Source organism: Rhinatrema bivittatum, chromosome 1 (assembly GCF_901001135.1).
Source record: "Rhinatrema bivittatum chromosome 1, aRhiBiv1.1, whole genome shotgun sequence".
NCBI lineage: Eukaryota > Metazoa > Chordata > Amphibia > Gymnophiona > Rhinatrematidae > Rhinatrema > Rhinatrema bivittatum.
The window spans coordinates 508,378,691-508,391,820 of NC_042615.1; the positions used below are offsets into that span (position 1 = coordinate 508,378,691).

At 45.2% G+C, this 13,130-nt stretch overlaps 1 protein-coding gene across 1 annotated transcript in view; it reads right to left on the reverse strand.

The window, feature by feature from the left end:
• The window catches only part of LOC115096507 (NADH dehydrogenase [ubiquinone] 1 beta subcomplex subunit 11, mitochondrial-like), a 33,769-nt gene extending 22,228 nt beyond the window's left edge, over window positions 1–11,541 (reverse strand). The window contains exon 1 of the mRNA XM_029611214.1: window positions 11,265–11,541. Coding sequence (XP_029467074.1) covers window positions 11,265–11,447 — 183 coding nt within the window. The 5' untranslated portion in view covers window positions 11,448–11,541. The remainder of the gene's footprint in view (window positions 1–11,264) is intronic.
• Between the last annotated feature and the right edge of the window lie 1,589 nt (window positions 11,542–13,130).

The following is a 13,130-nucleotide window of genomic DNA, read 5'->3' on the forward strand; positions in this document are numbered from 1 at the left end:
AAGAAGATCCCCAATTTGGGTCATACTCATCACCTCTCCCTTCCCATGTCTAACCATAAGCTTTTTAATAATCTAAAGAGCTGCCAGTACTGGCATGGCCAATACCAGATCATCTGGCCTTCTAGCACCCCAGCCTTTCTGAACCGTACGCCAGCACCACCAACTGCCTGCACTGACTTGGTTGACAAAAAGGAGCACAGTCTGCCAGACAGACCCAGAAACATGAGCTATTGTTGTAACTGCAGCCTGCCAGGCAGGCTCAACCGCTGGCTTGATTCTGTCATTGCGGCCTGCCAGACTGGCCTGACTGTGGAGTTGCCGGTGCTTCCCGGCAGGACTTCTAACGTACAAATTACTCACTTCACCATTCATTCTGGCAGGCCCAGCTCTCGTCACTGAATCACTTCCACACCATATTCATTATTTTGCAATGATGGATCCTCTGTTTATCCCACGCCTTCTTAAATTTGTTATAGTTTTAGCTGCCACCACCTGCTCTGGGAGTTTACCCACCTGAAGCATCCTTTTATGACCCCCCTTATTCTAGAACCTCCTGGGCAGTGGAAAAGATTTGCTTCTTGTGTACTATTACATACCATGCTGGTATTTGAATGTTTCTAGCCTAGTGATTAGAGCGGCAGGCTGAGAACCAGGGAAGCTCCTTCTAACCTTGGACAAGTCACTTCACCCTCCATTGCCTCAGGTACACACAAGACTGTTAGCCCTCTGGAGACAGGGAAATACTTACAGTATCTGAATGTAACCCCACCCTGAGGCACCAATGAAAGAGGTACGAGCTAAATATTTGAGAGGGAAAAAAACCCTCTCTCCTCTCTTCTGACCTCTAGAATATTCATACTTCGGTCCTTAAGTCTCATCTCATAGGGCTTTTTGGTAGAGACACTGAGCCATTTTGGTAGCCTCTCTGGACTGCCTCCAGTCTGTCTAGATCTTCCTGGAGATATGGCCTCCTGAACTGGACACAATACTCAGGCAAGGTCACCAGTATAAAGGGGGTTTTTTGCCTTTTTATGGATGGCACTAAGATCTGAAAGTGTGTGCCATGCCTGAAAAAAAAATGGACAGCATGCAGAGTGACCTAAAAAAGCTTGACAGAGTGGTCAGCTGCTTGGCAGTTAAGTTTCAGAACTAAAAATACAGTTTTATGCCTTTTGGGTACAAAAATTCAAGGGGCCAGTGCATGAAGGAAGTGAGATACAGATGTCCACAAAAGCAGGAACGAGAGATGATGATATCCAGTGGTTTCAAGGTAGTGACACAGTCTGTCAAGGATGTGGCCAAAGCTGGAAGGATGCTAGAGTGCACAGGGAGAGACACAGTAGAAAAAGTAGAAATTATCCTCCTAACCACTTAGCAATATCTCTCCCAAAAATATTGAGCTGAATCAGCCATTATAAATTCCTGAGACACTTCATTCATCACCTTTCCTTCTTCAGCATGAACATCATTTACACTATCATGCTCCGCTTTCTATCCCTATCCAGTCGACTGTTAGGTCCCACCCCTGGACTGCTCAGTTTATTTATTTAATGTTCCCCAACCCCCACTGCAGGACAGCATTAAGAGTGACTGAAATATAAAGTACATCACATCCATCACCTTCCCCCAATCTAATTCTCTGCTCACACATTCAAAGACATCAATCAGATTTGTCTGACCATGATGGCTCTCTAGGAAAACCATGCAGCCTCAGATCCTGCAATCCTTTCGACTCTAAGGGGCCAACAGTCAGCCACTATCTAGTTGCCCAAGTTAGCCAGGTTTGGCCTGACTAATGAGTCATAGGACCCCGTACAAACTTTGGCACAGAGTATGGCTACTATGGTGGCCACCCATTGCATACTTTGGTTGAAGAATTGTGGACTCAGCATCTAAGATTTGGCTGGCTAAGCTTCCTTTCACAGAGAAGTTAATTAGTTGGGGCAATCTAAGGCTCACCGCGGAAAAGCTTAGGGCAGGTTTTCAGGGTGGGCTAGCTAGAAGTCATCGTCAGGATTCTAGACTTTTAATAGGGACACCAAAAGAGGTGGCAGAGATAGGAATGCAAGGGTGGCTACCACTGGGACTCGAAGTTCCCAATGAAGGTGCAGAAGCACAAATTTATTTAAAATTTTTATATACCGACATTCATCCAGGATATCACATCGGTTTACAGTGTAACACAAACAAACGCCAAGCATGGCACTTTACATTGAACAAATAAAACAAGTTAACAAATGAATAAATGAGGGTGTGAACAAGGGGAAATTTGCATTAAATACTCAACTAGGTTTGTAATTATATACATATGTACAAAAGGAAGACACTAAGAGATAAACAATTTAGGAGTGCTAGAAGGAGAGGGGGGAGTGATGAGCAGAGGGAAGGGGTGAGAAAAAGGTAGGAGAAGGGCGAAGTGAGGGGATGGAGGACCAGAAGAAGGGGGCAGAGGAGAGGAAGGGTGGGCAGTAGAGAGGAGGGAGAAATTAGGTGTATGCCTAATCTCCTACTAATCTCCTACTTCATTGACAGACATTTGCATTCTGGCCTTCTACCAGAGATGGAGCCAAATAAATGGCAGACCAGCGAGTACTGAAGTCATAAGAGACTGAACTTTCCCATCCTATTTCAGATGCTTTTATGGTGTCTCCGTCTTTCCCCTGTAAAGAAGCTGAGTGTGCAAGGTACAGAGGGCCTAGGAGCTGTACTGCAAGGTCCCGTGTCACAAAAGGGGACAAGGAAAGGTTTCCATTTTCTTCATCGTCCTCAAGAAGGCAGGCACTTTTCAGCCTATTCTGGACTTTAAACAAGTCAGCATACTGAAAGTTTCTCGTTTCAGAATGGAGAATCTGAGGCAGCAAAACAGAGGGAATTTTTTTTACCTGACTGGATTTGGATGCTTCACCCCCATAGTCTCACAAGGGAGAACACCAATGGTTCGCTACTCCAGAAGGTCATTTCCAATTCTGGACACTCCCACTTGGCCTGATAACAGTTGCAGGAAATTTTTCAAAGGTGATTGTAGTAGTGGCAGCAGCTCTAGGTCAAGAAAGGATTTTGGTTCATCCGTATCTGGACAATTGGCTAATCTAAGCAAAGTTAGCAGTGAAGAGCAAAGTGGCTGCTAGCAGGTTGGTTCAATTATTGCAGAAGTTAGGCTGAGTGGTCAACTTTGCAAACAGCAAGTTGGTTCCCTCCCAACATTTAGCATACCTAGAGGCTCAGTCTGACACAAAAAAAAAAGGGAGCATGTATATATGGCAATGGAAAGGATCGTCAAGCTTCAGGGTCAAGTAAAAGGTATGATGGGAGTGTGGAGTCCCAAGGCGTGGGACTACCTTCAACTCTTAGAATCAATGGTGGCAGCACTGGATTTGAGGCTGTGGGCAAGAACACACGAGACTCCTACAAAGAGCCTTGCTCTCAAAGTCGTCTCCTCAGTCTCAGGTCTATTCAATGAGGCACCTATTGCAGGAGGGGACCAGAGCCAGTCTAACTTGGTGGCTTACAGTCAGGAACCTAGATGTGGTGGGGTTCAATTCAAATCCCTCTCATGGACAACAGTAATAACTGAGAAACAGTCTCTTTGGATGGGGAGCACATTGTCTGTATAGGATGGCTTAGGGGACTTTGTTTGACAAAAGTCAAATGGTCCATCAATTGCTTGGAAACGAGTGTGATACAAGGCACTTCTAACTTTTGCTCCTCTTTCAGAGACAGGTAGTCCACATTCTCCCAGGACAATACTATGACAGCAGCATACATGAATCACCAAGGAGGGATCAGACGTCCTCCTCAGGTGGCCGAAGAAGCAGAGCTATTACGAAGGTGGATGGAGAAGCACACGAGGATGTTCTCAGCAGCAAACAAAGCAGGAGCACAGCATAGTCAGGCAAATTTTCTAAGTCAGAATCATGCTGGATCCAGCAGAGTGGGCACTATCTGAGGTGGCATTCTCCTGGATAATGGACGTGTGGGAGAGAACCAGAGATGGAATTAATTGCAATGCCAAGGCAGAAAATGTTTTCAGCTCTAGGAGAAAGAAGTGTGGGGGGGGGGGGGGGGGGGCAGTCAAGCTGGACACCCCGATTCAGGAGTGGCTGGTTCAGTGGCTCCTTTATGTACTTCCCCATGGCCCTTGGTGGGCAGTGTTTAGCAGAGGATAAAAGGGCATCAAGTTTTGGTGATTTTAATGGCCCCGGCGACCATGGTATGTGGATTTGATGAAACTACTGGACAAAGAATCCTTAGTGTTGCTGCGGTCCGGGGTGCTGTTGTTCCAGGGGCCAGTAGTACAAGAAAACCTGTCTCAATTTTGTCTTATGGCACGGACCTTGAAAGGCCACACTTGTGTAAGAAGGATTAGTCACAGTAAGTAGTTTTTAGGAGCCAGTAAGGTGTCTATGTCTCTGGTGTACATGAGATATCTGTTATAGGGGACATTCTATAAGCAGACATAGGGTTCTCACCTGGACGTGTTCAGGTTTCTAAGGGGAGCAGCGTATGTTCAGCTGTCCAGGAAGGAAATAGTTCCTTGGTTTTGAAATCCCCGAGCGGCCTGCTCTTTGAGCTGCTCATGAAAGCATTGATTAAAAATCTCACACTGAAAACATCTCTAGTAGCCATCTGTACGGCCAGGCAGATCTCAGAACTGCAGGCCAAACAGATGGCTACTAGAAATCATGCAAAGGAGCCTTTCTTGAGGTTCCCAGAGGAGGCAGTGTGTAATCTGCATGGTTCGGTGTTGCAGTTCCACCTTATTCAGGAGGAAGGTAGTTCCTACCCTCTCAAGAGGGAATCATGTCCAGCAGCCTGCGAGCAGCTTCGTCTGGATGCACACAGAATTCTTCTCCGGTATCTGAAGAAGACCAACGGATTTAGAAAGTTGCACTGTTCCCTGGTGCCAGGAGAGGTGAAGTGGCATCAAAGGCATCGATAGCACAATGGATTAAGGAGGCGATAGACTTGGCTTACATAGCCAAAAGTTTAACGTTGCCCAAGAGGCTGATGGCACACACTTCCAGAGCCCAAGCTCTGTTGTGTGTGGAGCTCCGTTTGGTCTGTCCTGTGGAAATTCGCAGAGCAGCCGCATGAGCTTCTTTACATTCCTTCACAAAGTTTTATCCAAGCCAGAGACTCTGGCGTCTTGAAAGCAGGGCTGGCGGTGTCCACCCAGATGAAGGAGTAGCTTGGATCCATTCCGTGTGTGTGGACGGGTCTCGCTGGCTGAAGAGGAAAGAGAAAGGTAAATCTTATCTGATAATTTCCTCAAGTCCAGGCAGGACCAATCCAGGACCCTTACAGACTGCCAGGAGTGCTCACGTTTCAAATGTAGGTATTTAATGTGGATTGACCACCCCCCCCCCCCCCCCCCTAGTTTGTGAGACAAGAGTCAGTTTTCCCTTGGAAGCCCCCTGGGTGGGAGGGGTGTAGGAAATGGTTAAAAACGTAACTTATTATATTGAAGGCTGGCAGTAAGGGCAGCACAGGATCCCTAAGCAGTGATGTGAGCAAACTTGCTGTTCTGTGTCTCCATCTATTGGTAGGAAAACATAAATCCATGCATTTATACTGGCAAATAGCCCTAACTGCACTGCTCTTTCAGTAAAGAATCCCCTCCTCTGTAGGTGGGGAAATCTAATTCCCCAGAGCCTATGAGGATGCTCCCTTGTTTTGATTGCTATCCTGGAGTAAAGAAATTGCCTACCAGATCCCTTTAGGGCCCTTTAATTTTTTTTGATTAGTATAGTTGGATCCAATCTTAAAATTTGTCCAAACTGTTTTTTCTTAGGGGAAAAAAATCATCTCAATCTTTCAGTACATCAGAACCACTGCCCCCTTAACGAGCTTAGTGGCTCTTCTGGCATTTTTTTTTTTTTTTTAACATTTGGATATCCTTTGAGGATGGGTGCCCTTATCTGAATCCATGCAAACGCACGCACGTGTAAACTATCAGTACTAATGCAATTAATTGTTGAAAAACCATTAAAAAACAGCAGTGAGGAAGTGCTGCGCTCAGGCCTGGGGAAGGGAGGGAGAAGAGGGGGTTGCTGGGGCTGTGGCAGCCCCAGCCAGCAAGCAGCACCAAGAATGAGACTGGAAGGAACTATCACTCCAGACATCAGGCTGGAGAGGAGTCCCCGAGATCCAGGAAGAAGGCAGCAGAGAAAAAAAAAAATAGATCAATCCTATGACTTCATTACCGCCTGCATGAGGCCTGAAAACCGAGGGGAGGGAAGAGAATTTTTAGAATGACAACTTCTGAGTACTACAGGTAGCACGATGAATAAGAAGATGGATGGCGTTATGGTAGTGTGATAGATATAACACTCCAGCAGTCCAACGGCTGCATGTTACCACATGTGGGAGAGCTGGATTCAATTCATGAACTTGGCTTTTGCTGTTCAGAGGCAGCACTCGTACGCCCAGTGGGGGAAGGGAATCTCGGCTATTGCACAACATTGACACTAAGTGGCCACACTCAAGGGATGCACGTACTAGGTACTGCAAGGAGCTGTGATCTGAGGCCTCTGGCCCAAAGATGTTGCTGCAGCAGCTGAAGGAGATGGGAGTTTGAAGGGGGAACAGCAGCTTATGGTGCTACAGCCTAGAGATCAGTTGTAATTGAGCTGGAAGCTCTATTTCTGAAGGAATTCTGCACACAGTATTTTTAAAATTCTGAAGAATTCATTGTTTCAGACATACACAATATAATCACTATCTGAGTAATAATTTATAATGCATATCTCCCTTTATTCCCCATCTCAGCAAGACCCCAAATCTCAGATGGCAGTCTAAGGGAGCTCCATTAGCGCTCTTTCAGATTCCACCTCCACTACTGCCACCACACACAGGCCCAACACTACCACTGCAGCCTCATCCCACTGCTGTTTCCTTCTTGTTTCTGGCCTGCTCAAGCCGATGTCACTACGGCAGCCTCTTCTCTTCCAGCCCACCGCTACCTCCTGGTATCCACATCAAATGCCGAATTCCCCCAAGTGTAAAGCAGAGTGATCCAGGAGGTGGACACAGAAGTGTAATTTGGATAGCACTATTTATTACACTAACAAAAAGACTCTGCCACATGGTTTGAGGTTCAAAATGACAAACACTCAGTAGCTCACAGTCAGGCCAATGAAATGTCAGAATGCGGATAACGGGCACTCGATCATGAGCACCCGCTCTCCTAAAACACGCCGATCGACCTCTCCAAGGCGCCCAATTTAATATTTAAAATCGGCTGCCGTGGTAAAAAGAGGTGCTAGGGGAAATTGTGCACCCCTAACGCCTCCCAGGCAGCAGGCGCCCAGGAGAGATGGCTGTCAACGAGTTAGGAAAACAGCACTCTTATATATATATATAAATAAAAAAACGTTCTCCTCCTTTTTGTTCCTCCAATTTAATTTTGCCACGATATTAAGTCGGAGGACGTACAGAAAAGCAGTATTTTCTACTTTTCTGTACATTTTTTGGGCTGCTCAAAAATTAATGCCTGCTCCGGGGCAGGCACTAATTTTGGAGAGTAAAAATGTGCACATCGGGCACACATTTTTTTTTTTTTTGTATCGGGGGAGAATAGCTAATAGACTCATCAACATGAATTTACATGTGATGAGCGCTATTAGCTTTGCAGGTGTTTGAATGCGCAAATCCTCTTATAGCATAAGGAGATGTGGACACACATTCAACCACGGGTTAACCAGTGATGTCGGCTGAGCACACTGTATTGCTTCGGCCCGCGTGTGATCTCTAATCCTTGTATGGATGATTGTTCTCCGTTTTGGATCTGCTTCTTTTTCAAAAATGTTTTCTTACCTACTCAACAGTGAAGAAAAAAGGCAGAACTCTGGTTCTCTCTTCCAAGCCAGTGAATTCATCTGTAAAATCATGGATCAATCTGTGGTTCTCATGGAGTAAGCCGAGTTTCCAATATAGCCCCCCTCCCATAGCATTCTTGCAAGGTGTTGCAGAGTGAGGATCACCGACGACATCCTCCAACATGGAGATCTCATTGAGTTTGAGGGATTGCAAGCATCCCATAGAGTAGTGGAGGAGTAGCCCAGTGGTTAGAGCAGCAGGCTACGAACTAGGGAAGCCAGGGTTCAAATCCTTATGTCTCTGGGAACAGGGAAATACCTGCAGTACCTGAATATAATCCATTTCAAAATGGATAAATAAAGATTGCTGCAAGGTCATCTCTTGGCTTCTTCACTGATCCAATTGCTACCAATGTGGCTTTACAGTCTGAACCGACAAGAGGGGGACGCACCGGTGTTGCTGCAGTAGAGAGTGAACTATTGCAGGGAGCAGCCACAAGCATGGAGAAAATTGCAGACAGGTCAAGGAGGGAGAGGTAAAGAGTGTTTTGAAAAAGAGCAGGTATTGCAGGTACTCTTCAAGTCAGTGCCTGGTAAGCCTCAAGCTATAAACCTGGAGAAAAATATGGACGACAATTGTATGCCTTGAAAAATCTCTTTCAGGACAGTTAGCTTTGGCAACAGGAGATTCAAGGTTATGACACCCCAACTGATCAATTTGAGTTTGAAAGTTGCTAAATGTCAGGAAAATGATATATCTATCATGATTCTGCATTAAAATAACTGAGCATTTGGAAAAAAAAAAAGTTATTACAAGGTGGAATGTATGTTTCTTAAAGTACCATCAATTTCACCTGTGGACATATTTAAAAGATACTCAACTGAGACACCAATTGAAGCTATACCCCCAATTTGTAAGGTGTATTATCTCCTTCCCTTAAAGAAGAGGGATGCTGAAGGAGGAGGGGGGGAGGGGGTTTCAGGATGCCCAGATGTCTTTTGATAACATAGATATGACATAGTAAATGATAGCAGAAAAAGACCAGTCTGCCCGAGTTTTCTGTCCACACTGCTGAGGATATATCCAGCTGCCAGCCACAGAGCATGACCACCTGCAAGATTTCTCTTTATCTACTAGTTCCACATTAACAGTTGATTAGATTTTGGAGCAGTACATAGACTGGATCCTTAAACTATTTTTTTTTTTTTTTTTTTTATTTTTTTTTACTGTGCCAGAAAAATATTTTGTTCTGAACTCACAAGTACTAGCTTTTCCTGTTCTAAACTTGGACAGCATTTGAATATTCTTTGTTGCTTTTTACTTTTTGTTACTGGCTGATTTTGTTGACAAGTGTGTATACTGGATGTTTCATTTCAAAATGTTTTTGTGGATTAGATATTACTTAAAAATGTACCTCCTCCCCAAATAAAAAAAAAAAAAAACCCTAATGTAATAGTTGCTTGCAAATGAGGAGCTCTTGAGCTAAAATGCCTGTTCAGCTGCTCCTTGGTTAAATGTGGCATTGCAGACCCTCTTCTCACTACCACTCTCTGTATCTGTCCCAAGCACATTTGAATTCTGTGATGGTTTTGGCTGCTACCTCCTCTGCTGTTCGTGATGTCTGACATCCATCACTCTCTTGACAAAACAGCATTTCCTCTGAGTCTGTCTCCTTCCATATCAGGACTTCTCATCCTGGAGGGCCTCATTTATTTAGTGTTTCTATGGAAATTGCTTTCTTAAATCTTACTCCAAGAGTGGCCAAGTCTAATCCTCAAGAGCCACAAACCGATCTGGTTTTCAGGAAATCCATAATAAATATGGATAAGACATTTGCATGCATTACCTCCAGCATATGCAAATTTATTTCATGCATATTAATTATGGATATCCTGAAAACCAGACCTGTTTATAAGTCTTGAGGACTTGAGTTGTTCTTCCCATCACTCATCTTATTGAATCCTGTATAGGCCTACAGGCCGATACAGTAAAAATCGCGGGAGAGCGGGCAAGCGCCCGCTCTCCCGGCACGTGTACAGGCCACTTGCCTGTGCATGCGATTCAGAAAAAAAAAAATTATTCAAATTAGGACTGGCGCTAGGGACACTAGCGCGTCCCTAGCGCCTCTTTTTTTGACAGGAGCGGCAGCTGTCAGCGGTTTTGACAGCCGACGTTGGTTCTCAAACCCGCTGACAGCCACAGGTTCGGAAACCAGACGCCGGTAAAATTGAGCGTCCGGTTTTCAACCCACGAGCCGCGGGCCGATTTTAATTTTTTTTTTAATTTTTTTTTACTTTTGGGACCTCCAACTTAATATCGCCATGATATTAAGTCGGAGGGTGCACAGAAAAACATTTTTTACTGCTTTTCTGTGCACTTTCCCAGTGCCGGCAGAAATTAACACCTACCTTTGGGTAGGCGCTAATTTCTGAAAGTAAAACGTGTGGCTTTGCTGCACATTTTGCTTTCTGTATCACGCAGGAATGACTAATAGGGCCATCAACAAGCATTTGCATGTTGCGGGCGCTATTAGTTTCAGGGGGGTTGGACGCGCATTTTCCCCCTTACTGAATAAGGGGTAAAGCTAGTGCGTCCAAACGCGGTGTACTATATCGGCCTGACAGCGGGTAACAGCATGAACAGTATTATATACACAAGTAGCAATACTACTACAAGTAACACTACAAACAGTACAGTGGACAACGGAATGGATAGCTGCACTGATAGCACTATGGACAGCAGTACTAACAGTGACTCAAGCAGTATGATGGATACCAGTATAGATAGTGCTGTATATAATGCATTAGAAAGAAGAATGGATAGCGCTTTGGATCGTATAATGAATACCAGCACTAATAGTGCTAGAGGCAGTGCAATAGATGGAAGCATATTTAGCAGTAAGTAGCATAACAGATACTGATATAGAAAGCACAAACACCACTAAGAGTAGTGCAACAGATGCAGACAGCACTAGTAGTATGATGAACAGCAAATGGATAAACAGCAATACAGACAGAACCATTGGTAACAAATTAATAGCAGTGTAAACAGTGCTGAGAGTATTATAACAGATATCACTACAGAGAGTACTACAGGCAGCATGCTGAATAAGAAGACGGATAGCTTTATGGGTAGTACAGTGGTTGGCACGCCAACATGAGTTGTAAACCCTGTCCTGAAGTATTGACTAACCACCATGGTTTTCAGAATACCCACAATTAATGTGTATTGACTAACCATGGTTTTCAGAATACCCACAATTAATGTGTACGTCGTGGATTTGCATGCACTACCTCCACCATATACAGATCTCGTTCGCATTCACTGTTGAGTATGAAGGGTAGTCAAGAACAGGAGTGACAACCAGTGCAGGGCAGGACAGCTCTACGGACAGTGCGAGGGGCAGCGCCGTGCGGTACGTGCCCCTACTCTGGGGCGCCGATTACCTTCTCGAACACTTTAACGGCGTCCTCGTCCTCCTCATGAGCCGCATCCTGCAGCCTCTGCTGGGGGAGGGTAGTGGTGGTGGTAGGAACCGTGGTGGTGGTGGCGACAGAGGAGCGACATCGCGCAGCAGAAAGGGCGCGGAGAGCGACCGGCAGCAGGGAACGGATCTGTCGCAAAGCCATGACCCAGCGACCGAGTGCCCCCTCCAGGAATGATAACGGAAGCTGTCTCTGGGCGAGCCTCGCTCCCGACACCGGAAACTGTCACCGTGCGAGTCGAGCCTCCCTCCCATAGCCACTAGAGGTTGTTGCTCGAAACCAGAAACCTGCACAGCTAGACGGAACGCCCAGGGTGCGTGTCAAGCCTCCTTTTGAAACAAACCTGCTTCCATTTGTCTACTTAAAGCTTTATTGTACAGTGCCTGTGACACTGGCGGCTGAAATAAGCAATACGGAGATTCGTGGTTCCAATATCTTTACATTTTTAAAGTTGATCCTTCAATCCCTAAGTATAACAAGAAAAAATCCTGGATTGGTACGGTCCATGACCTGGAGTCATGAAGCGCACACATAATTATATATCCTATGCAATAATTTTTATGTTCCTCAAAATCACATAAAACAATAAACTGAACTTGAAATAACATTGTATTTTCCCCTCACTTTCTTTACGTCTACGGTAGTTCTTTCTCTTTCTGGCCGTCTCTATCTCACTCTTCTCTCCCTCCCCCCTCCCCTTCCCTGTCTCTTTAGTCTTCATGTTTGGGTACTTGCCAGGTACTTTGACTTGGATTGGCCACTGTTGGAATCAGGATAGGACCCTTGGTCTGACCCAGTATAGCATATCTTAATGTTCGTATGACCACCTTTTCAGTTTTAGGAATCTTTATTGGCATTGTACCTGTGCCAAAGTACTCAGAAAATAGCTAAAAACAGAAGAAGAGCAAATATATAATAGTAACAATAATAAAATACAATCACACAATACAGAAAGAATAATAAAGATAGGTCCTGGTTTTGGTGCTCGTCCATATTGTCCCTGGTCAGATTAGGTTTCTGGCCTGGTGGCTGGATACCATAGATTTATTTTGCTGCTGTTTCTTCTGTTTCTCTCAGGATTATATGGAATTTTTTTCTTTTGTGTTTTTTGTTAATGCTCCTTTCTTTTCGTTTCATTTTGTACAGGAGGAAATACAATCTTATTTCTCCAATATTACACTGCATGCAGTGTGTGGCTTCTTGGGGTTTCCTGGCTCTAACTTGTTGCCACTTATTCTGTATTTGGTGAGGGTCTATCATGGTGGCAGATTGGGGTCAGGGGGGACGTTTGTCACACCACCACTCCAGCCCAGACCTTCTTTTTCCTCATCCCGCTTCCCCTTTCTGCCCTTCCTGCAGCGGTGGACAGCTGGCAGAATGAGCTCTGCCAGCTGCCACAGAGCAGGACAGTCAGGCAATGGCTTGATGTCTTCAGCTGATGGAACGAGCTCCTTCAGCCATCCCATTCCCATCCCTCCATTGGAACTATTTTTGAAACTCACGTACTGGGTGCCGGCGCTTCCTGGATACTAATCTCATATAAGTAGCAGTCAGGAAGTGCCCATGTCCTGACCCAAATTTTAAAAAAATGGTGGTGGTGGTGCTTTAACCATGGAGCACCTTTCAAGATCCTTTCAACTGTGGCAAATTCATGAGAAGTGAATTTGTCATAATTCAAAAAGCTACTGGGTTGGCGACTCAGCCTGACCAGGCAGGAAATTGTTAGGATTTGTAAGCTTGTGAACCCTTGGGCTGAGATGAGAGATGGTACCGCCCACAGGGAGGAGCCCTGTGAGCCTCACTGTCAGGAGGCAACATCTCAGGATG